We start from the raw sequence: 25,925 nt of genomic DNA, 5'->3' as shown, positions 1-25,925 counted from the left end.
GTCAAGAGAGTCCTTCACGGCGGAGAGAAGCGACGCTGAGGGGGTTTCCATGGAGACACAGTCCGGAGACAGCTTGGGGGAGGAAGGGAAAAAACGATTCTGATTGGCTATAGGAGAGTGAATTCTGATTGGCTGAAGGCAGGGAGCCCTCTGATTGGGCAGACGGAAGTAGTGAAAGAGCTGCCCGTCTTCTGATTGGCGGTGGGTGATAGTTGCACCGCCCTCCTTCACCGAGTCCTAGAAAAGAGTTGGAGAGTCCGGGCGATGTCGGCGGGGCCGTGAGGCGGGACCTGCTTCTAACCCGCTTGGGCCCAGTCCGAAACCTGTGGGAAATGGGGGCCCCAAGGCAATTGTGGGCGGTGCTGGGCTGGCGCGGCCTGCGCGCACGCGTACTTCCGAAACCGGAAGGGGCCGCTCCGGAAGAGCCGCTACGTGCGTTCGTGGAGCCGCCCGCCGCCCCGCGTGATCAGGTACCGAGGCCGGAGGTTTGCTTTGGGACCCCAGAGCCCCGCCGTTACCATGGCTACCGGGAGGGCTGGAGGAGGGGGAGGGGCACGACAGCCCTCTTGGTAGTTGGAGGGCTAAGAGGGAAGGGGGAGGGGCAGGCTCCCTGGTGGTCCCCCTCCCTCATCCTCCTCATCCTCACGCTGACAGGTTTGGGCTAGGTGACCCTTCGCAGAACTCTAAAAACATCCTGTTTCTCATTTAATTACAGATTATCTTAGAAAGGCAGAAGGAGGACAGCAAGGATGGGGGAGTTTTCAGCCCGATACTGACATCATAGTTTGGCGTTTAAGCCAAAGTGAGCAAACTCGTGGTTTCGGTAATTCTCCGCTTCTTATCCTCCCTTTACAGATGAGGGACCCCCAGCTCCAAGAAGGTAAAGCATCCTGCCCAAGGTCAAGCAGCTGCTGAGTGTCCTGGCAGAAGTCCGCCACTCTTGGAAGACAGAAAATGAAAAGGAAAGGATTGGGGAGACTTTGCTTCTGTTTGACTTTGTAAACTTCCTTGGGAGAGAGATGGCTGGAAGGGACTTGGCAGAGGTGACTGGGCCTCTCTCGGTGGTTTTGCATAGGGATCTGTGGACTCCAACATTATGAAGCGCCAGGCTTTTAAAATTACTTTAATTCTTAGGTTTGCCCATACTGCTTCCTCACTGCATTCAGATACATGCCATTTTTAACATGCAGAGTAAAGAGATGTTTTACTTATTTCACATGTGAAAATATGACATTCATTTGGTCTTTAATGCTAATGTTAGATAGCACAGTAACATACCTGTTGGTTTTTCATGGAAGCTATAAAAAGTTTCAGCTCCACTATTCAATGATTTTTGTGCAGTAACTTCTGGTTTCTTGATTCAAGGCCCTATTTTTTGTGAGTGGTTGTCACTGGCTGCCTTTGGAGTCTTTCTGCGCTACAGTGAGAGGATGGGGACTACAGATCTTTTTGTTTTTCAATGCTTGCATTTGTGTTTGAATGTCCACATCATCATATTTTTCTGAGCCAATTCTAAGTGCTCATTTTACAACTTAATCAAGAAGAAGTCTCCCGGATGGGGTTTGTGGATCATTTCTATGTTTAAGGACTCACAGTTTTTTCACACTCTATGGTTCAGCAATGTGATTAAGGCTTCTGTGTCCTAATTCTGAGTTTTGGTGGTTTTTTTGCCCATAATTCCCTTTAGTAGTATACAAGTGCCCATTTTGGGGGTCTGAAAAGGTTAGCACTCTTGTGGGGATAATTTTACTATCTCAATGAAGGTCTCAGCTAGAGCAAAGATGTCTCTGAAGGAAGTAAAGATTGTAAATCTAGATTCCCAAACTCTTACTCCTCATGAGCAAGATAGCATCATGGGAATGGATGTCCCTTGGTTTCAGGAAACCATCCAAGGAGAACAGAAGTTTGACCTTGAGGATTCTCGACAGCGCTTTAGGTTTTTTCAATACCCAGAAGGGGCTGGACCCCTTGAGGTCCTGAGTCAACTTCGAGCACTTTGTCTTCAATGGCTGAGGCCAGAAATTCATACAAAGGAACAAATTCTGGAGCTGCTGGTGCTGGAACAATTCTTGGCCATCCTGCCCGGGGAAATCAGGTCTTGGGTGAAATCACAAAATCCAAAGACAAGCAAGGAGGTGGTGGCCTTGGTAGAAGATTTGGCCCAAATGCTATATGACGAAGGTGAGAATTAAAACAGAATGGAATGAGTAGGGGGAAAAATAAGCACATTACAATGACCCTTCCAGAGAGAACACATTAGGAGGGTGCTGCCCCATATGGAGCAGGCCAAAGAGTTTACATTGGCAAGGAGAAGGGCTACCTTTTTCATGTGAGATTGGGAAAGAGGACATCTGGCTGTAGGTAGATTAACAGGAGGCAAGAAGCAATAGTTCTTGGCAAATGGCTTTGAAAAAGCCATAGTATTACATGGTGACAGTGAGTTAATTAAGAGATGTAGAAGGATTGTTTTGAACCAGTGAAGCCCCCACATGAGGCTTCACTTAGATCATAAATTAGAGTGACCCAGTAAATGGGATTCTGTGATTTTTTCACCAGCAACATGAGTATAGGAAGAAAAATTGCAAATGATGGGAGTGATCCAAAACAGACTTGGAGGGACATAGTTGACTATATAAGAAGAAAACAAGAGACTTAAAAGAGGAGGGATGGTGTCCAGTTAAACGGGTTCAAGGGATAAAGATGAGAAATGAAGGAGGGGGAGGCAATTGGGGAGACAAGGGGAAGGGAATAGCCATTTGTGTTACTGATTATTAAAGATTTAAAGATTGAAGACAGAATAAGGCCACTGAAAAGGTGAAGGAATATGCAGTTCTCTGGAAATTTAAAACTGCTCAGGATTTTATTATGGCAAAATATTGTTACAAGTGCATTGGCCAAAATTAGTAAGAAAAGCAGTAAGGACCCAGAGGAACTGGCCAGGTGAAGTCTGAGTAAGGAGAGATAGAGACCGAGACAGAGACAGACACAGAGAGAGAAACAGAGGAAGGAAAAGAGAGAGAGAGAGACAGAAAGAAAGAAAAGGGCAGGCAACCATGAGACTTGGCTTAACTTGGCCACATGTTGAGAGTCCCATGGTGCTCCATTTGGGTTAAGGAAGAACATGAGAAAGCCCCATCTTACTAGATGGGAGCCTAGAAGAAGCAAAGACCTTGATAGGGTGGCGCTACTATTAAATAACCCTTCTGTAGGTTGGATAGAGGGTGGCACTTGGGGAGTGGTCTTATACCCTGGGCCAAATATAATTCAATGGCAGCCTGCATACTGGTCCTTCCTGTCCTAAGGTGCTTGACCCCCAAGTTCAACATATTGTGTCATATCATGTCAGCATCTAGGCCAAGGTTAAATGAAGGGGAAAATGGGGGGACAGGATACAATGAACAATAAACAATGTAAAATCAGTTTACATCTCAGAAGCAAACAGTCCTCCACAATTAACAAGACTTTTAACAGTATTAAAGCTACATTCATAATTCTCTACATCATTCATAATTCTCTGCATCATACAGCAGTATCTCCTAAGGGTAAAGTGCTGTGTGAGTAGCTCATTTGATCCTCACAAGAAATTAGGATTCTTAATGCCATTTCACAGTTGAGGAAATTGAGACCAACAGAGGTTAAGTGACTTGCCCTGGGTCACATATCCAGTAAGCATCTTGAAGCCTGATTTGACCCAGATTTCAGATCCAGAACTCTATCCATTGTGCCTCCTAATTGAAGAGTTGAGATTTGGATGAAGAAGGTTTGGGGTTGCAGGTGTGAGGGAGAAGTACAGTGACGAGAAATTGTGCTCAAATGAGGGAATTTCAGAATCTGAGCGTGTATTTGCTTGGTTTGTATGTGATGGTAGGTCAAAGTCAAGACCATGTCTAATTGAAGTGGAGTGAAATGAGTAGTTACTCATGTATGTTAAAATCCCCTGGTATGAGAAGAGGAGTGGCAGAGGGGAGAAGGCTCTGGGCAGACACGGAAGTCATTGAGAAAAGAAGGGGAGTGACCTGGTGGTTGGGAGACCCCAGCTACAAGAATTTTGCTTACGTTGTAGATATTGATTGAATGACCCTCAGAAAGTAGGAGAGGTTACTGACAGATGGGAGAACCTGGAAGTGGCAGTGGGGAGCAAAGAAGATTCCAATTTCCCCCACCTCAACCAGGGAATGACAATACAACAGAGCCAGAAGGGGAAGCCAAGGAGGCTAGGTTATCCCAAAGGAGTGGGGAAGGAAATGCTTTAAGATGAAAGCAAGTTTGTTGAATCTGGAGCAGGCTTTCCAGAGAAGCAGTGGTAGAGTTTGGTAGCTTTAACAAGGGATATTATTAAGTTTGGTTTGAGAGGAATGGGAATAAGGGATTGGACAGTTGGGGACAGGGAGTGAGGCTGAATCTTGATGATGGAGGGGGTAGAATTCAGCATTAAGTAATGAGTTTAGGTGGATTTTCATTATCCTTGGAGTCCTTTGGCTGTTCAAGGAAGGTGACAGATACTTGGTTCTGAAGAGATGTTAACCTCCCCTTCCCCCAAGGAAGGAAGAAACCCTGTGTAGAGGGGAAAGGAAGTGTCCTGTAGTTGTTAGATAATAGTGGTCTCCATTTTCCTTCTCAGCTCTGCCTTTTGAGGACTCTGCACTCTTCCAAGAGAGGAATGCTGGGGAGGGACTCGGTTCTATGTTCTTGCCAAGTAGAGCCCAGGTGAGTTGGAATTTCTGTATCCTTTCTTAGAGCCAATAGAGCTCCTTTTCTTCTGGAACATATTGCAATAGAGTAACCTCTTATTGAAGCCTCATCACTCCAATTCACTAACACCAACTTCTTGGAAGATGTGCTCTATATGGAATGGTCTCCATTTGATGAATGTCCCTTCCTTCCTCATCTCTCACCCCTCTTCTCAATCGTCATTCGTCCAGCAACTCCTTCAGGCTTAATCAGTGATCATCATACTGTGCAATATACTATAATTGCAAAGACTGTGTCAGAAGAGAGCTTTTGTTTTCATTGGGCTCCACATCATTGAACAAACCATCTGAAGTGGAGACTGACCCAGTGGCGAATGACACGTATGAAACTTTTTAAAAAGAATATAAGGAGATGTGTGAATATGTGCTGAACTGAGCTACACGCAATAAATGTTCTCTCTGTTTAGCAGAGAGGCAGGTTGATTTAGAATAGAATGGGTAGGGAAGGTTCATGAAGCATGAAAGACAATTAGTGAGAGAGTTTTGGTTGGGTGAGGCTCAGAATTTGGAGGAACATGGACAAAACCCAGTGCAAACAAACCATGGTTTGAGCATAATGTCAGATGATTTAAGTTAAGGATTATTGTTATGTTTGGCCAGAGTAAGAGCATAATAAGAAACCACCAGAGTCATCTATCATAAGGGGTTTGGACTATTTGATTCTTATCTCTATTCCTCCTGCAGTGGGAGACTTTGCTGGGAGGTGAGGCCCTATTATGTAGAAAAAACTTGTCAGCAAGAATCTGAAAGAAGAATAGGCTACTTTGGGAAGCAATGGGTTTCCCATTTGTGGAGGTCTTTAGTCAAAGGACCATTTGTCAGGAATACTACAGTAGTTCTTATCTTCCAGTTCTGTGATTCTGAGATCTAAAGTCTAATCTCTTTCATAAAATCTTCCATTATTATTCAAACTTAAGTTATCTTTGATATTCTTTGAATTTTTATATTTGCAGACTTTTATGGGTCTGGGATCTTGCTGATATGAGTATTTCCTCCTGTTGTTAAACAGCTCAACCACACTTCCTTCTGTACTGCTCTTTGTCTGGGTTCTTAGAAATCTTCCTTAGAGGGTCCATCCTATATATACAAAACCTTCCTCAAGATCTCTTGCCATATTGTGGATGCCAGGGAGTATATAGACTGTCCTTTGATGTGTAAAAGACCCATTTCCTTTTCTAGCTATGGATCTCTTTGTAGCTGGTATACCTCTCCAATTGCTTTGGAGACTTTGCCATACAACAACACCTGAAGAACATTGATTGTATAAAAATGTGACTTCAATTCCAAGAGAACACTGATTCATGAGAATCACTCCTTAAAGCAAATCACTCCATAAATCACTTTCCCAAAGCAAACCATCTTTACCTCTTCCTCATTCTGTTGTAGGCCCTTTTTATTATCCTTCTGCAGAGTCCATCTAAGACATATGTACTGATGGAACGGTTTTATATGGACTAACCTTAAAATTGTTTAGCATAATTTCGACAACAGGCATTTTTCTTCTACTTGAATTTTCCTATGTGGCTAGGCCAAACTTGTGAGTTTATGGATCTTATTGAGGAGGCTCTGTAGTATTCAGGACTTTAATACAATCAGTACAACATTAACCACAAAGAAGATCATCTGAAGTACCTCACTTTCTAGAAGGAAATTTTTTTTTGCTTTTAGAGTCATTGATGGTTGTCCTATGTTAGTGGCATTCCTCTTTGCCAAATGTATATCTTTTTATAGATTGGATGCTATTAATAACCAGGGGCCGGGGCAGCTAGGTGATGCAGTGAATAGAGAACTGGTCCTGAAGTCAGGAGGACCTGAGTTCAAAGGTGGCCTCAGACACTTAATAATTACCTAACTGTGTGATTCTGAGAGATGATCCAGAGGCCTGTGAAAGGACATTTCTTTTTGCCTTTGAATATGTGATTGATAATTCAAATTCCCTGAGCTATCTTTCCATTCAGATATAAATTCTTTTTTGTTTTATCTTCCTTTATAGGAAAAATTCAAAAATGACATTCATTTTCTCTGGTAGAATGTCCCATCATTGGTCACAAGATAAGGACCTCACATTTAGAGTGCCAGCTATTAAGTTAATGTTTGAAAAAAAGCTTTGATTCTTAGCACTCCTTGTCCCTGTTTCTGCCCTTAAAAATAGTAGGCAGGCATGTAGACTGAAGGACCTTTGGTATTTTGCGGGGAAAGGAGGGAATCATGGATTTTCTTGATCTAAGTAACCATCACAAATGCCGTATGTACCAAGGTTTCTTTCTTGGACAGCAAATTGTGTCTGATTCTAAGATTATAATCAGATCTTTTCCTGTGTAGTAAAACCTGCTAGAACTCATGTGTCCTCTGCATTAGCCCTTGAGAAACCAGAGAAACCTCCTTGTCAACACAAAAAAGCATCAGAGTAAGACTTTGGAATTGATGAGAGATAGAAGTCCTTAAAGAAGAAATACTGGGTAAACTAAATCTTTAGAATGGATGAATGAGAAGACTTAGATGGAAACTCTCTAGGATTAGGTCACTCTATTAGCTGGGATAGGTTGTGATGAAATTTGACACACAATTGTGTTGTGTATTTGCTGTGGTTTGGAGGGTACAGTCATGTTCCAGTAGGTAATATTTGAGGGGAATTTTTATTAGCCAATCAGACCCATTACATCCCCTAAAATCTCATACAAAGTAAGACATAGAATCTGTCATGCGATGCCCATGTGACTGGGACCCCTCTGAAAGTACCATACTTTTCTGTATGGACTGGATTCCTCATTTTCTCCAGAGTGGCCAAGAGAGGGATGACTTCTCATAGGTAATCAGGAATCTGTTTGGTGTTTCAGGAAGCACTGACATTCCAGGATGTAGCTGTGGACTTTACCTGGGAAGAATGGGAGCAACTGGACTCTGCTCAGAGGGATCTGTATAGGGATGTGATGTTGGAGAACTATCAGAACCTGCTCTCTCTAGGTAAGGGGGAGCTTCCCCCATAACTCAGAATCTGCTCTTTGGATAGCCTTTACACCTTCTTTTGCTGGAAGCTGTGGGGTATCCAAAGTGCTGAGCTGAATTTTGTCTTGAGGTAAAGGGAAAGAAGATTCTTTTTTTAGCTCTGGTGCCAAGAGGTAGGATTTGTGTGCTCTCTGATCCTGTGAGAAAAATTTCTCATTTAGAGAGAAAAGCAGCATGGGAGTTTGGAAAGAACATGGCCTTTGTTTCAGATATCTGTATTCAAATCTCAGTTCTCCAACTGTATAACTCTGGGACTTGAGCCAGTCACTTGGCTTCTGAGCCTTAATTTCTTCATCTGCAAAGTATGTATAAGATACTTGCACCACATTTCTGGAATTTAGTCCTTTATTATTTATATTGTTATCATTATTTCTAACCATGAATCTGTACTGTGTTGATTGCCATTCCCACTTCCACAATGCAGGGTGTTTCCTGAGGTACTCTAGCCTTTAGACCAGGGCCTTAACTGTCTTTGATGCTATGATTGAGTCTATAGATCCCTTTTTTAAGAAGTGTGTGTTAAAATGCATAAACATTCCTGCACATCCAGTGAAGAGCTCCTCCCTTAGACCTTCACAGCTCATGTTCTTTGCCTGCTTTGGAGAGGCTGAGGTGGCTCTGTATTTCTGTCCCATCATATTTGCTTTTCTTTCTGCATGAGTAGGATTTCCAGTTTCCAAACCGGACATGATCTCCCAACTGGAGCAAGTAGAAGCACCCCAGGCTCTGAATAAAGAAGTTACTCAAGATTCCTGCCCAGGTGAGTGAGAGAGAACTGAGCAGTAGAGGCTGTGTAAGCCACAGCTCAGCAGATCTGTCATGGATGATGTCCCTTTGAGATGGTGAAGGAGGATCCTTCCTCACAGTGGCCTGTGATTTAACTACAGCCCAAGAGAGCTGTCTTTCTCTCCCTTCTTGTCCCTGCCTCACCTCCCTTGAACATTTAGTGAGTACATAAGGCTTGGCAAATTGATGTATAGTTTCTGCTTCAGGCCCAGGGGCCAGTTATTTCAAAGCATGAAACTGGCTTACTGTCCTTGGGGGTGTTTAAATGTGATTGAAAAGAAAAGGCATGTATGCAAGTTAAATAGCTTTAAATAGCAAGTCACTGCTTAGGGAGAGAAAAGAAAAGGGGAGGGTGGAGGGCAGAAGGAGGAAGCATGATCTGACTACATTGGAGGGTGCTTCCTTCTGAGAGGTTGGATCTGAAGTTGCCTACCTAGGATTCAGTCATATTTTAAGGACTTTAAAATGACTGGCTGAAGAATTCTTCCTTTATCCTCTCAATGTGATGGGAGAGGAATTAAGAGTATTCATATCAGCAGTTGAATTCAGTAGACATGAAATATTTATAACATGTAAGGTATTGTACTAAGTGCTGAGTACATAAAAGTCAAATAGTCCCTGTTCTTTAAGTGAAGAGGGTGGTTTATCGTGTGGATGTAGACAGCTTGGCAGAGTAAGACACTTTGAGGAAGGTGTAGTTTTAGAGGGTGAGTTAAGGAGGGGGAAATCTATTTCAGGCAAGGGGAGAGCTTGTGGACAGGAGATGGAATACTAAGGTCAAGAAATAGCTTTCAGGGGGCGGCTAGGTGGCGCAGTGGATAAAGCACCAGCCCTGGAATAAGGAGCACCTGGGTTCAAATCCGGTCTCAAACACTTAATAATTACCTAGCTGTGTGGCCTTGGGCAAGCCACTTAACCCCATTTGCCTTGCAAAAACCTAAAAAAAAAAAGGAAAATGAAAAGAAATAGCTTTTAGGTCACAGAATCATTGACATTTAGAATTGGAAAGGATCTTTCTAATCCTTTAGGCAAACTTAATACCCTAAAAGGAATCCTTATTACAGCACATCCACCAACAGGGTCTCCAGTTTGTCATTCAACCTTCCAATGAGAGAGATTCAAAGACAGGAATGACGTATTATTGGATTTGTTGACTTAATAGGGTCAAAATTGTGAAAGGAAAAAAAACAAATCCCCTGAGGAAAGGATGCTAGAGGCCAAGTTGGGTGTCTTCCATCTGCTCAGTCACCCTACCACTTTCTCTTGCTGCCTCATTGTCATCTTAGGTGAAAAGATGTCAGTCCATGGGTACAGCTAGGCACAGCATGTCCCTGAGGAAAGGCTGCTAGGGGTCAAGTCAGGTTTCTTCCATCTCTCCCAAAGCAAGCACTTCCATCTGTACCAGCATAAGGCATCTTCAGCCAACCTAATCTCTCAGCTGGGAAGTGGAGGGCCTCTTATTTCAAAGAATAGCAACCTTCCCTTCAACTTCAGACCTCCAACATCAAACTGGGTTAAAAATAGAGGCGTGGCACCTTTTTCCTAAGAATGAACATTCTCATCATACCCATGACTGAACTTCTGTGGATCATCATCCAAACCCCCTGAACCCAAAGTTAACTAACTAACTCTCTCTGGCCCTTCCACTGTGTCCTCTGAAATAACTGTTCTATAGGCAACAAGCTTCCTTTCATCTTAAATCTATTACTCTTCCAGTCCTTTGATCTACCAGCTCTTACTGAAACATGGATTTTCCCTGATGACAAAGTCTCCTTGGCTATTCTTTCCAGTACTGGCTGCACTTTCACTCACTCTTTTCAGTAAAGGTAGAAGAGATGGAATGCTTCTTGTTCCCCATTACTACTTCAAGGTTTTCCTTCCTTAATCATTCAATAATCTCTTTTTCTTTGAGGTTAATCCTATTCATTCCATCACCCAGTGAAAAAATACTAGGAGCTATTGTCTATGTCCCACGACACTCTCCTTCCCTCCTCAATTAGTTTAATGTCTTCTCTTCCCTCAACTCTTGCTTTCATCTTAGGGGTTGTCGACCTACATACTGATTCTTTTTCAGATAACCTAACCACTCCATTCCTCAGCCTGCTTACCTCCCATGCATTACTCTTCCATCCTACCTCAGTCTAATATAAAGACCATTATCTACTGGTTTTCTTCTCTCCCTCAGCCTTTCCTTACATAACCCTACAATTTATCCACACCATTGGTTCACCACTTGACCACTCAATTCTTTCCCAGGTTGTCGCCCTTGCACTAGCCATTCCTTCTTTTTCTTCTCATCTTGATTCCTTGGTGAACCAATTCAATGCTATATGGTCTTTCTCAATCACTTCTTATATCATCTAACCAGGTAGCCAGTCTTGAATCAGTCCCATCATTTACTCCTGAACACATGCTGCTGAATGAGGGTGGAGAAATAAGAGTTGTTTTAATTGGGTCCATTACAAATTTATGTTAATATAACCTCAATTGGGTCTTTACTACAGTTTGGCAAACCTCTTTTCCCCTCTTTATCAACTCAGTATTCCACTTTCCATGGTTACTCTTTCAAACCTTTTCAATTCCGCCTCAAGACTCTTGTGGCTCTTTCTCCCCTCACTATCTCAGCTAAGAACCCTGCCTCATATTTTACAGAAAAAAGTAAGACCATTTTCTGTGAACTCCCTCTTCTCCTTTCTTCCTTATCATTCAGCTGCCTTCTGCTACTATCTCTTCTTCCTTTACCCCTACCTAACCCGAAGTGGTCTTTCTCCTTACAAGATTAATTCCCTTTACTTGTTTAAGTGATCCCATTCCCACCTTCTAACAGATTGCCTTCTCTGACATCCACTACTCTTTTATTTGTGTCCAATTTCTCTTTGACTGCTGACTCATTCATGTCTCTCCATCCTTCCATACCTTCTAATTTTTGTCCTATATCTCTTCAGCCCTTGGAGGTTAAACTCCTTAAAAAGATTGGCCTAAACAGGTGCTTCCCCTTTCCTCTCCCATCACTTTCTTTTTCAGTTTTTGGTATTTGACTTGTGACCTCATCATTCCACTGAAACCTCTCTAAAGTTACTGATGATCTCTTAGTTGCCAAGTCCAGTGATCTTTTTTCAGTCCTCATTCTCTTACCTTATAACAGCCTGTCTAATACCTCTCTCCTCTTTGAGACTCTCCTAAGTTTTTGGTTCACAACTTTGTTTTCCTTACCCCTTTCTAACTAGTCATTTTCTGTCACTTTTGTTGTATCCTTCTCTAGATCATTCACACACATGTGTGTGTGTTTGTATATATGTATATATGTATATGTGTGTACATATATAAATATATATAATTTTTATTTTATATTTTTCATATAGGTAATATTTGTCTTCTCTGATCTATCCTGGACCCTTATCACTTCTCACTCTACACTACTTAACTTGGTGATCTCATCAGCTCCCATGGATATGCTGTTGGTTTTTAGATCTACCTTTCCTGTCTTATTCTCTATGCTGACCTACAATCTGACATCTCCAACTGCATTTCACACATCTAGAACTAGATGTCCAGTAGACATTTTTAACTTATGTTCAAGATAGAACTCACTGTTTTCCCCTCATACCCTCCTTTTGCCTCTTACCTTCCATATTGCTATAGAGGATATCACCATCTTCCCAGTCCCTCACACTCACTACCTTGGAGTCATCCCGGATTCCTCACTTCCATATCCAAGCTGCTGCCAAAGCCTGGTCAATTTTATCTTTGCAACATCTCTTGAATTTGCTCCTTCTCTTCTTCCAGTGTCACCACTTTAGTACAGGCCTCATTACCTCAAACCTTGATTATTACAATAACTTCCTGATGGATCTGCCCACCTTAGGCATCTCCTTGAAAGTCTTACTCCATTCAGTCACTAAATTGATTTTCCTATAACACATGCATACACATCCATCTACACACACTCACACACTCAAATACTCTGCACTTCTCAGTAAAACCCACTGGCTCTCTAACAGCTCCAGGATCAAATACAAAGGGCATTCACAGCCCTTAATACCACTCTTCCCCTCTTTCCCATCCTCAACCTTTCCAGTCTCCTTGAATCTTACTTCTCACCATATATTTTTTTTTGATAAGTGACATTGACCTCCTTTGCTGTTCCCTGAATAACATACTCCATCTCTTGGTTTCTTCTCTGGCTGACCCCATGCCCGAAATGCTCTCCTTCCAAAATCTAAAAGCCTTTTCCAACCCTTTTTAATTCTGATGTCTTCCTTTTTATTTATTTCCTATTTATCCTGTGTGTAGCTTGTTACATATTTGTATCCCTGTTGTCTCCCCAGTGAGATTGGGAGCTCCTTGAGGGAAGGGAATTTTTTTGGTCTCTTTTTGTATCCCCCAGTGCTTCGCACAGTGAATGACACATAGTAGGCTCTTATTCAATACTTACTGACAGTCTGATAAGGAAGATATAATGATAAGTGAAACAATTCCTGATCTCATGTAGCAGAGTCTAATAGGGAAGATTCAAAATATATATAAAACTAGAGTAAACTAGATGTTACTGTAAGTTCTTGTGGTCATTTAGAGAAAAATGAATCTGGAGTTTGCATCCTGTCTTTTCAGTGTGAGGTCGCTGTCTGCAGTTGTGCTTTTGGGGTCATAAACTAGAGTACCTAAAATAGGCAGATACTCAAACTTGGGAACTTAGAGCAGACAAAGTAGCCTGGAGTTGTAAAACCAGGCAGAGTCCTCTCAGGAAAGGTGATCTATGGGGCAAGGTGTGCATAGGATGACTGCTCTTCACCTGTTTTCTCAGTGCAGTGAGATGATGTTCCTTTTATTTTTTTGCTAACTAGAGAATATAAATGTTTTTTCTTTCAGATTGGGGACCTAGATACAAGACCAAGGAATCAAATTCAAAACAAGATGTATCTGATGAAAAATCATCCCAGAAAAGGCAAACAAGGGATGGTCCTGAGGAGTTGGTCAAGGATTGGGTACATGGTGGCAGATCTGAAACAAAACAGCGGAGGAACCTCCGGAGAGATTCAAAGCAAGTACTGATCACCCACAAGAAAATCCCTAACACAGTGAAAAAAATTACATTGCAGAAAAAGTACAGTCTGGGGTCAATCCTTGTGACACAACAAGCTGTGTCTGAAGGAAAGAGCTTCCATCACCGTAGCACACGTGAAAAGACACTCAAAAAATTGTCTGACCTAATTAAACGTAATAAGATTGTCTTAGGGAAGGAATCTTGTAAGTATAACAAATGCACTAAAATCTTTAGTTACCGATCAGATGTTATTCATAAAGTACCCACTGAAGAGAAATCCAACAGATCTAATGAATATGAGGAAGACTTTAGTCAGGCTCAACAACAAAAAAGTCATATTGGAGAGAAGACCTGTAATGATGAGGAATGTAGAAACATCTTCAGCCAAATGGCATATCTTACTAACCAGGAGACAATTGAACCTGGAGAGAAACCATTTAAATACAGGGACTGTGGGAAGACCTCTGATGACTCATTTCTTACTAAACCTCAGAGGATTCAAAGGGGAGAGAAATCCTATAAATGTGATGTGTGTGTGGAAGCTTTCAGTAATAAGTCTTCTCTTACTCAACATCAGAGAATTCATACTAGGAAAAAATCCTACATCTGTAATTTATGTGGGAAAACATTTCACCAGAGCACAAGTCTTATTCACCATCAGAGAATTCATTCAGGAGACAAATCCTGTAAGCCTGAGGAACGTGCCCTCTCGCAACCTGAAGGAAATACAGGAGGGAAGGGTTATAATTATAACGAACATGGCCAGTTCTTCAGCCAGAGAGGACAGCGGAGTAAACAGAGAATTAATTACAAATGCAATGTATGTGGAAAAACTTTTAGTACCATGCGATCCTTTAGCCAGCATCAGAACTCCCATGTTGGAACTAATCCTAAATGTAATACAGGTGGAAATGCTTTTGGACAGAGCACTAGCAGTATCAGGAAGCAGAAACGTGGTAAAGGAGAGAAGACTTATCATTGTGATGAATGTGGGAAAACATTTAGTCAAGATAGGTGCCTTGTTCGACATCAGAGAATTCATACTGGAGAAAAACCTTATATATGTAATATATGTGAGAAAGCCTTTAGTACCAGCAGATCTTTTAGCCAGCATCAGGACTCCCATGTTGGAACTAATCCTAAATGTAATACAGGTGGAAATGCTTTTGGACAGAGCACTAGCAGTATCAAGAAGCAGAAGCATGGTAAAGGAGAGAAGACTTATCATTGTGATGAATGTGGGAAAACATTTAGTCAAGGTAGGTGTCTTGTTCAACATCAGAGAATTCATACTGGAGAAAAACCTTATATATGTAATATATGTGAGAAAGCCTTTACCCAAAGGGGAAACCTTATTAAGCATAAGAGAATTCACACTGGAGAGAAGCCCTTTAAATGCAGTGAATGTGGACAAGCCTTCAGCCAGAGCACCTCCCTTACTGAACATCAAAGAATTCATACTGGGGAGAAACCCTATCGCTGTAATGTGTGCGGAAGAGCTTTTAGTCAAGGCAGGAACCTTACTCAACATAAGAGAATTCATACTGGAGAAAAACCCTACACATGTACTAAATGTGGTAAAGCCTTTAGTCAGGGTCGAAACCTTACCAGACACTGGAGAATTCATACTGGGGAGAAACCCTTCAAGTGTAATGAATGTGGGAAAGCCTTCAACCAGAGTGGCCATCTTACTAAACACTGTAGATTTCATATCAGATAAAGCTCTTATAAATGGAGTAGATAGAAAAGTCTTCAGCCCAAGCACCCACTAATCAATACTATAAATGTATTGTATCGTAGGAATACCTTCAGCCAGAATTCATTCCTTACTGAATATCAAATAATTCATCTTGAAAAATGAAATTTTGTTTTCAAATTTAATGAATGTCCACCCCCGTACCTCCAAAACCCTCCAACTTTTAGTCAATTAAAAGCCTTGTTTATCATACACACACATATATGCACATATATGCACGTATATATGCATATATATATAATATATATATGTAATGAATGTTAAAAAGCTATCATAATCAGGCTATCCTTTTCATTCATCCTGGTAAAAAGCTGCCTCATTAGAGTTATTCTATTTATACAGACAGTTCTTGCTTTATAGAAGTGGACTGTTATACAGACCTTGTGTTAAGTGATTTTTACTTACATGAATTACTTGCCCACTTATTTAACAATGGCATACACAAAATATGAGCCATAAATGTGCTAAAATACAGATATATTAGTATTGTACCATGAACATGAACAGAATTATGAAATGAAAGGTAAAGTTAATGATAAAACATGCACAGTACTCTATAGTAAAGTTACCATAGGTGTATACTATGGTGGCCCTACCCCACCCATTGTACTTAATCTTTATCCCTGATGATTGACCTTGCAACTTTTTTTTATGAAGTTGTTGAAAGATAATCTTCATTAAGGCTTCACTTTATAATCAAATGGACTCAGGAAAAATGTGGTAAAAAAGGGTTTATTATCACCTATGAGGCAAATATGACTGCTTCACTTTGTTTTATATTGCAACTTCTCCTATGAGAGGGCTGTCATGTTTCCCTGTGTAGCCCTCTTCCTCTTGAGAAGACTGCCACATATCTCTGTTAAAGGGGATGGAAAATCTAATTCATTTAAGCAGTGGGTAGGACAAGGATATCTGTGCTCTGCATCTGACTATCATCTATAACTGTGACTTCCATGATTTAGAATTCTTACATTCATCTCTAACCAAAAATTCCTATCCTTAGCTTTATTGGCTTTCCTTTTTACCCTTATATATCTAGATAGAGATTGCTTTCCAGCTTCTTTATATAAAAATCAAATCTGCAAAATGTAAATTTACATATAGCCAGAATGGTCTGTGTTGTGATGGACTTCAGACAAATTTATAATTCATCATTTGATGATTTAAACTGGGCCACTTGAGTTGTCAAGATAACTTAGACAATAGCTTTATAAAGAGCTGAGGTATGTAGTATAAGATGTGTAATGATAGTTACTAAACTCAGTTTTCTTCAAAAATAACATCAATAAATGGGAATTTTGTATTAAAATTCCAAAAATTAAAATAATTTTATTTCTTTGCCATTTAGGCATTGAGAAATAAACAGAAATGCCCCCAGAGAAGTTTCTCAAGAGGTTAATGTATGTGCAGCTCTCAATAAAATACTCTTGAGCCCATGTTTTCTTCATATGAGCTAATTCTTCTGAGCCCAGTCCTGTGAAGCATCCTCAGGTTTTACATATTAAAACACAGAGCTAGTTTGGAGTAGCAGGTGAACTAGAGAAATAGCAAATAAGCCACTGAACTGTGGTTGTAGATCTTAGGAAATAGAAGGTCTAAATTTCCCTTCCTTTGGAACTTGGGTGAGAAATTTTGGACTTATTAAACAAAGTTTAATTAGAAAATTTTGACTAAGTTCTATGTGAGATAAAAAAAAATTATCTGTGGCATACCTTGTTCCTTTGGAATGTATAGTCTGCCATGGTGATGTGCCACATGTTACTGTATAGCAACGTAATATATACAGGTAGAAGAGTTTTTTGGCAGACTGTTTCTTTGTCTCAGTCATTTAGTTACCAACTAGTCCAGATCATCTACCTGCTTTATGGTCTAATTCACCCCAACACTTGCTCTTGTATCTGGAGACATTAGCAATATATGTGTTGATATCCTCTTGATCTCCCAGTTCATTGCTTAAAGTCATGACTCAAGTCTTCACTACATCATAACCAGGTACAAGAATGTCTGTACTCTACATCTGTCATCCATAACTAGATCACCCAGAATCATTGCAAACCAAAAATTCCTACTCCTCAACATATTCTTCATCCTCATCAGGACCTTCAACCTTCTACCCGCCTCTTGCCTTGAGTTATTTCCTCTAACCCTTGCTCTGGCTATGTTCACTCCCTGCCCTCACAGTCTCTCACCCCTTATGGTAATAAGCTACCCCTGAATCACTTGTCCTGTCCTATCCCAGCTATGCTTTGCCACATCCCAGCCCTGTCCTCGCCTCTGGTCTTTCCAACCATGTCAGTGTGGTTAACCACAAATTTGTCTCATCTAAACTGAACCAATGCCGATAATGTTACCCTTCCTGCAGTGTTGTCACCTTTCTCCTTAGTCATTCTTCCTTCCCCATTTTTCAACCTTATCCTCTAATTAACTGAAAGGAAATGGCAGTTCATTTTGAGCTTTGTCTTTTTCTCCATCTAACACTCCCAAATTCCTTTTGATCTTCCCTGATTTTCTCTACTTTTGCTTCAATATTTGAGAAAGAGATGGCCCTTCTTGCCAAGACTGAAACCTCTGTTTTCTGGGGCCTATCCCCTCATCTTTGAAAGCTTGCCTTTTCATTTTCTCTTTTTTAATCTCTCCTTATCTGCTGATTCCTTCCCAACTATCTCCATGCATGCTCAAGTTATCCCCATCAGAATCTTCACTTGTCCCCATCATCCCCTCAAGTTACCATTCGATATGGTTCCATTCTTTTATGACCAGATTCCTAGAAATTATTGTTTATACTAGATATCTTCATTGCTCACTCCCTAATTCCTTGCAAGTTCACACTTGACTCATTCAAGCTGCTCTTTCCAAGTTTACCAAAATTGCTGAATCTAGTGCCTTTTTAAAGACCTCATTCTAGCTAGCCTCGTAAGAGTATTTTTTTAAAAAATTATTTTTCTGTGGCGGCTAGGTGGTGCAAGTGGATAAAGCACCAGCCCTGGAGTCAGGAGTACCTGGGTTCAAATCCGGTCTCAGACACTTAATAATTACCTAGCTGTGTGGCTTTGGGCAAGCCACTTAACCCCATTTGCCTCGCAAAAAAACTTAAAAAAAAAAGACAAAAAAATTATTTTTCTGGTTATATGTAGAGATAATTTTCACCATTCATTTTTATAAAATTTTTTTCTACCCATCCTAGAATAGCAAATAATCTGCTATAGGGTTATACACATGCAGTTGTTACACAAATTTCCAGATTTGATCTCTGCAGATTTTGACCATCAGCCATTACCTCTAACTAGACTCTCTTGCTATTATTCTTGGTTGCCTGTCTGCACAACCCTTTTTATTCTCTTTGCTGGATCATCATCCTTTTTCTGCCGCCTCCTAGGCCACTTTCTCGTCTTTAGGTTGACTACCTGGGTGAGACCATCATTCCTCATAGACTCAATGATCTCAATGTAGATGACTACCAAATCTTCATATCCAGTCCTGTTCCTTCTCTCCAGTTCCACAGCTCCACCACGGGGTTCAGTCGCTATCTCACCTCAGTTTGTCCACAGATCTTTGTCCCCCCCCCCTTAAATCTATATCTCTTCCAGATTACCCTTTTTCTGTTGTTGATCCAATCCTTCTAGGCACCCAAGTTCAACATTCTAAGAGGGAGTGCTCCCCATTTGCCCCTTCCCCTCATTTTTCCACTTGCTGGGTGTTGTTGATTTGTACTGCCACAGAACTTCTTTCATTTGACTTTTCTCCATTCAAATAGCTTCTAATTTGGTTTAGATCATTGTGATCTCTCACCTGGACTATGATAGTAGCCTTCCCAATCTCCTCTCTGACCTAGCCTGCACAGATCTGCCAAAGATTTGGCTCAAAACATGGTCCTGATTGCATCCTTCTGCATGATGGCTGACAATTGCCTTTCCATTTTTATTTCCTATTGCTCCCTTTCATGCTCTCTTCTTTCCTCTTCAATTGCTGTGTCTATTATCATGACTCCCACATCTCTCATGGCAGAGGACAGGACTGTAGCCTCACCTGGGCCTCCTGGGGGATTCCTTCAAAGCACAGTTTCCATGCTGCCCCTTGTCCAATTCCTTTCCTGACCCCCCCCCCCCCATTAGAGTTCTCTCTCTTATGAAATCACTTATATCACATTTTATTTAAGTATATACAAGTTGACTGCTTCATCCTGCCACTAAAATTTATACTTCTTTTGGTCAGTGGTTTCCTCATTTTTATTTTAGCATCACCAGAGTCTACCCTTGAATAGATGTTTTTGTTGAATCTTCTATCAGGAATAACCTGACCCTCCTCAAACCTCTAAACACTGTATTTTTCACCTTTCTCATCTCTTGAAGATCTGCTTAGAATGTGTACTATCTTACCCTGTGATGGCACTCTCTCTGCACTGGGGGCAACTTTGTGTCTCTTCCACTTCCCAACACAATGTGTTTTATTGTGGTGAAGAACTTTGTAAATTTTAACCAAATTGAATTGACTCTGCCAGGAGCTCTGGCTTTATGTTGGAAGAGGGAAATTAATTCCATGAAACAAAACCTAATATAGAACCAATTCCTTACCAGCCTTCTTGTTCAGTCATTTTTCAGTCTTTGTGACCCTATTTGGGGTTTTCTTGGCAAAAGATGCTAGAGTAGTTAATTCTTCTCCACCTCCTTCAACAGATGAGGAAATGGAAGCAAACAGGGTTAAGTGACTTGCCCAGGGTCATACAGCTAGTAAGTTCTGAGGTTGGATTTGAACTCAGGAAAATGAGTTCCAGCATTCTATCCACTGTGCCACCTAGCTCTCCTAACCATCCTTCCTGGATAAATTTTCCAGTTTGCTACTCCTTTAGGTAAATTGTGAATATTTGTTCAGTTGCAGAACTCTGACCTCCTCTTTTAAAATCTAAACTGTCTTTCATAAATTGATTGCCAAGACTTCTTGAAACTTCCTTTTCATGTAGGAAGTGCAGAGACAGTGATAAAGTTAAATTGTTCTTCCCACCTCAAACTTCTGGCTCAGCTTACATAACTGGATCAAAGTTTTAAGGGGTGAAGAAAGATTTTAAAGAGAAAAGTATTTTTAGAGTTCTACCACAGTGAATTGAAAGAACCTCAAGCCTAGCTCATACTCTGGCAAGATTCATTGCTGTGGATGAAAGAGTGTTGAACAATCAGGTGTTTTATCCCAAAGTAGCATTTTCAGGGGTTTGAACAGAAATGAACTTGCCTTGCATCCCAGCAATCTGTTTGCTCCACTGGTTACATTCAGAATAAAGAGCTCCATAGGTCCCCCTATCTAGAGCTGACCCTAAGTGATTGGTCATTGATTGTGTTCATGACTGGTGGCTTTCCAGGAGAGGGCCATGGGAATCCCTTTTCCAGTTAGGCCCGTTCTTCATTCTGGAAATTCTCAAAAGTGACCAGTTCTATTAGGGCCCAGATATGGAAACAGAACAGTTTGATGGGGAAGGAGTTGAGTGTTTATAGGAATGTATATCCATTGGAAGCTCCTCCCATAGGCATAGGAATAAGTGAATTCCAATGGAGATGTGAAGAAAAAGTTGTTTACTGAATTTCTATCTCTGGTTTCTTGCCAGCAGTATCTCTTCTTCCTCTCAAGTTTTTGACCAGGAAGGTGAATTTCTCCTACTTGCAGAAATTAAAGGGATCAAAATAGGCTTTGGGAATTGAGGTCATAGATCTCTTTTATTCTGGAAAAATTAATCTCTGGTCTTCTCCAAAACTCTGCTTCTTTCCTTTTTTTTAACTGATTCACATGACTCAGAATTTTAATAAAGTTCAATAATCATTAAACCACTATAATATGTAAAACATAGAATTAGAGACGGGTATACATACAGGTTGAATGACAAAAGAACTCTCAGGGAGTTTGCAGTCTACTGGGGTGGGGGTGGGGGGCAACTTGCAAATAGCTCCTGCAGAGGATTAGATGAATTTTTCCAACCTTTCAAAAAACAATCTCTGAGATCATCACTCTTTTTTTAAAAATTTTTTTTAGGTTTCTTTTTTTCTTGGCAAGGCAATGGGGTTAAGTGGCTTGTCCAAGGCCCCACAGCTAGGTAATTATTAAGTGTCTGAGGTCACATTTGAACTCAGGTACTCCTGACCCCAGGGCCAGTGCTCTATCCACTGCGCCACCTAGCTGCCCCTCAGCACTCTCTTAAAAGCTATTTCTAGATATGCAGAAAGATTGTATGCTACCAATGTTTTCTATTAGAAAAAAAGGGGTTAAGAACAAACCTGATTTTTAAAAAATATGTGCCATGCTCATTTTTGAATTGGGCACAAAAATATTATCAAAAATTATAGGGTAATATATCTTAATCATATTTATTACAGGCATAATTTATACCAGGTTGCAAGGGCAGTTCAATATTAGAGAATTTGTCAATATAATAAATCATATAGACTAGTCATTAAGATTATATTACTAAGATGAATTTACTTAGCCTTTGTTCAAATTTAGTATTCATTCTTGCAAATAAATGAATTTAAAAATCTCATTAATTCAGAAATTCCCTCTGGTGATGCAGATCCTAACTTATTTATGTCTGCCTATTCTTTATGAGTCTTGTTAGGTTCTCCCAAAAGTTTACCCCAAAAGGTCCACCCAATATGCCAGCAATCTTGCTTTCTCTAGATATTGTGAGGTTCTTAATAGAGTATTATTATTGCTCCTTTGTTATTCCTCAATCTTTCCCCATAACAGCCCATCTTCTCTTCTGGTAATACTAATACTGCACTCTTCTTATTGATCTCTCTCTCTGAAACTCATATTCTATTTGTCCATTGGGAAAATTGCATTTTTAAAAGCCTGCTTATTTTCTACTGTCATCTTCATTAAGAATGATTTTCAAAGACTTATATAGATAGGAGAGCAGATGTAGAGATCAGTAGTTCATGGTCTTTTAATCATTATTTTTGGTATGTTAACAAAGTTTTCAGCTACTGATATATTAGTCCCTCAATGCCTTCACAGTTGTGTTGCCCCAAGCACACAGCCCCCTTACATGAACTCAACTCAGATATGACTGATTTGTTCTCTTTACTGCAATTTCTACCCTCTGTAAGCACCTTAGGGACTGTGATGTTTGGGTTTGAATGTGGTGATTCTGTTATCCTCGAGAGTGAAAACTATTTATTGAAATGGTTTTTGCCAATCTTTTCCAGTTTTCTTATTTGCTATTGGGATGTCTTTGTTGAGTTGGATATCTTGCCAACTTTTTTTTTTAGGGTTTTTTTTTACAAGGCAAATGGGGTTAAGTGGCTTGCCCAAGGGCCACACCGCTAGTTAATTATTAAGTGTCCAAGACCAGATTTGAACCCAGGTACTCCTGACTCCAGGGCCGGGGCTTTATCCACTGTGCCACCTAGCCGCCCCTGCCAACCTTTCTTTAAATTATTTTTACTCTCCATTTTTTCCCCCTCTGCTTTTATAGCACAATACTGTTCATAACTGTCTTGCCATTCTTTGTAGGTTATTATAGCCAAATTTATATTCAAACTCAATGTTTCTAACAGTTTTTGGCAGCCACTTGGCAAGCAATTTAGTTGTTTGCTGATTAAAGTGCTTTCTGTAGACTTTGGGTTTCCCTAATACAATCAATTTACATTGGTTAAACTTTTGGATGAAATTATTATTGGTGTTGATTCATTTCTGTTGTTTTCTCATTTTTAAATTTTCAGTAATTTGTTTAATTCAGGATTTAATCAGTTCAATTGTATGCCTTATTTCATTGAGTCAGAAATGACTAGTGAATAGAGCACTGGACCCTAGTGCTGATCCCTAGAAGTCAGGAAGATCTGAGTTCAAATGTGACCTTCAGGACTTACTGTGGGACCCTGGGCAAGCACTTCACCTTTCTTTACTTCAGTTTCCTCCTCTGTAAAAGGGGGATGATGATAATAATAATAATAATACTTCTCTAGGTTATAAGGATCAGTTGACATTAACTATAAAGTGCTTGTCATATTGTAGGCATTACATAAATGTGAACTATTATTATCATCATTCATTATTCTTATTTTTCATTACATTTTATTTTAGAAATTCAGATCTTAGCACTGAAAAATTAATGGTCTCACTATACACAGCTGACTCAGGGTTAACTCCCATGTCAATAACAAGTGATTTCTGTTCTTTTAAAATGTAGTTTTCTTCATTCTTTAAGGAATACCTGTGAGCCTTCCTTCCATTTAAGCTCTTTTTCTGATTTAATTTATAGCAAAAATTTCAATATTGAATGATTTATATCTTTCAGCAATATCTATCCCTTTCATCCAAGGATCTAAAAGAATCTTATTTTTCTTCTTCATTATGACATGATGGTTAGTGAGCACCAGCAGAATGGCAGATTCTACCATACTACAAAAGTTTTGAGTATGGCCTTGCAAAAGACAACTCAGTTCCCCAGAACCCCACATGACTAATTACAGATGATACTGAACAGAAATGTGATGATGATTTTTTTGAGGGGGTGTCATGGAATAAAAAAAAATGACCCTTAGTTCTGTATAAACTCCTTCCCCCTTCTTGCACTGACAATGGCACAGTCTCAGGAAAGGAGGCAAAGAAACACAGTTGTTAGCTATACTTTTAGCATTCATTCATTCATTCAAGATTAAAAAAAAATTAAGCAATACTGGAATGGAAATCTTCCTTAATATAACTGTAAACTTTACTTGAAACAATGAAATGTTATGCAATAGATTAGTCATTTCCATCAATACAGGTGCAAAACAGGTCTACTTTTCACTGTTTCTATTTGACACAATTTTAGAAATGTTACCTATAGGAATAATGCATGGGAAAGATTTTTTTAAAGCACTTAATAACGAAGAATCCAGACATAACTCTTTTTGCAGATAGCATCATTGAAGTTAACCAGATCAGCGAAACTTTGGCTGGATCATTCTTCATGAACAAAAGCACCTCCCTTGACTTAACTGCTTTCCTTAGCATGGACTCTTCCTTGATTGTACTCTAATAAAGCACTGAGCCCTCCCCCAGGGAGGGAAGATTATAGTATAGATTATATTATATAGATTATATTATGTATTAAAGGGCACAGTCTGCCTTTTGATTACCTGACCTTGAACTTATCTTTTGACTAAACCAGATTATATGAAAATTAGGGGCATTGGTAGGGTATACTTTAGTCTCTCTGAATATCTTTTCCCTCCCTGCTCTGTAATGATAAAAGCTCTGTAAGGTTTGGGTTAACTTAGTTAAAATGGAAGGTTTTAGACAGGAGTATCAAATTCAAAATAGAAACAGATCCCTGTTGGTCACATATTGATTTAGAAAACCATAAATTAACATATTTTATTTTTATTTATTTTGTTAAACAATTCTCAGTTACGTTTTAATTTGGTGTAGTTACATTGAGGAATCAGGTGAATGCAAGTGTGACACCTGTGTTTTAATGGGCAGTTTTAATGTGAAGGGCCCTGGACTTGGAGTCGGGAAACCTGGCTTTGAATCTTTGGCTCTGACACTAGCTGTGTGACAATGAACAAACGAATCACTGCCTCTGAGAAGGTACCCTGTCCTCTCATGTAAAACGAAGTTACAAGTATTTGCACTATCTCCTTCACATGATTGTTGTGAGGAAAGCGCTTTGTAAACCTTAAATAAAGCACTTTAAAAATTGAAATTGTTTATTCCTTGTTGTTTTTTCAGGGAAAGGGAAAGCCTGGAAAATCTCCTGTATATTTTTTATTTTCCTTCTAATGCCATTCTAGTATTATCTCAGTGGCACCTTCTAGGAGGCATTTTTTGGAACAGAAGTTCTCAACTACTCTGACCATCTCTTTAATGAGTCAGTAGAGTGTAAAGGACATTCGATTTGGTTCAGAAGTTCTGGGTTCAAGTCCTGGTTCCTCTTTTACTACCCCTTGGACAAAGAACTTTTCTAAACCAAGGTTTTTCTTTTCTATGAAATGACAGAATCAGTCCAGTTCTAAATCCTATATTCCCATTAACAAAAACCTCTTAGGGGAGAGCCCATTTCTAGAATGAACCACATGCAATATGAAGTTGACATTCTGGATGATAAACCAGTCTCATAAAGATGGTAACAATCTTACCATAAAGATGGTAGTAATTAGGCTTCAAAGCTTATTTATTCCATAGCTTCACTGCAATCATTGAGCTTGTGAACCTGCCAGACTTGCATCCAAACTCTAGATGGTCACAACACTGTTTTGAATTATTAACTTAGATTTGGGTTTCCTCTACATAATGTAGGGAACCAGCAAGGTGGTCACCTCCCCCCATCATTCACAATATTTCTATCCCCAGAATGTAATGGAATGGGAAAGCTTTTATTAAGTACTCATTGTGTTCGTAATCACTGTGATTATGAGATCTGAGTAATACAAATAGACAAGACAGTCCTTTCTTTCAAGGAAATCACATAATTGGGAGAGAGAACATATGAAGTTGGGTTCATTTTGTTCAGTCCATGGCAGATGGAAAGGTCAAATAGTACAGATGTATTGGGATGAGAAAGAAGCCTGGCATGGAGTCCTTCACAAAATGGAGGCTTGAGATGTAATTTGGG

At 40.0% G+C, this 25,925-nt stretch overlaps 1 protein-coding gene across 5 annotated transcripts; it reads left to right on the top strand.

Moving 5' to 3' along the window:
* Positions 1–287: 287 nt before the first annotated feature.
* On the top strand, positions 288–25,925 carry LOC141509764 (uncharacterized). 5 transcript variants are annotated; one of them, XM_074219540.1, is made up of 6 exons: positions 288–470; positions 856–2,181; positions 4,622–4,707; positions 7,589–7,715; positions 8,422–8,517; positions 13,413–25,925. In XM_074219540.1, exons 2-6 carry the CDS (start codon positions 1,758–1,760, stop codon positions 15,305–15,307), a joined length of 2,628 nt encoding a protein of 875 aa, XP_074075641.1. In that variant the 5' UTR covers positions 288–470; positions 856–1,757; the 3' UTR covers positions 15,308–25,925. The 5 variants fall into 5 exon arrangements, with proteins under 5 accessions (XP_074075641.1, XP_074075639.1, XP_074075642.1 ...); XM_074219538.1 differs by having other exon boundaries at positions 716–2,181; XM_074219541.1 differs by having other exon boundaries at positions 457–485.

This window comes from Macrotis lagotis, chromosome 1 (assembly GCF_037893015.1).
Source record: "Macrotis lagotis isolate mMagLag1 chromosome 1, bilby.v1.9.chrom.fasta, whole genome shotgun sequence".
NCBI lineage: Eukaryota > Metazoa > Chordata > Mammalia > Peramelemorphia > Peramelidae > Macrotis > Macrotis lagotis.
This window is presented reverse-complemented; position numbering and strand designations above follow the sequence as displayed.

What these genes read in the sequence shown, in the direction of transcription:
- LOC141509764 (XM_074219540.1), top strand. Translation starts at nt 1,758, where the DNA reads ATGAAGGTCTCAGCTAGAGCAAAGATGTCTCTGAAGGAAGTAAAGATT. An exon ending in TCTTGCCAAGTAGAGCCCAG is followed by an intron (nt 4,708 to 7,588) that starts GTGAGTTGGAAT and finishes TTGGTGTTTCAG; the next exon opens with GAAGCACTGACATTCCAGGA. An exon ending in TACTCAAGATTCCTGCCCAG is followed by an intron (nt 8,518 to 13,412) that starts GTGAGTGAGAGA and finishes TTTTTCTTTCAG; the next exon opens with ATTGGGGACCTAGATACAAG.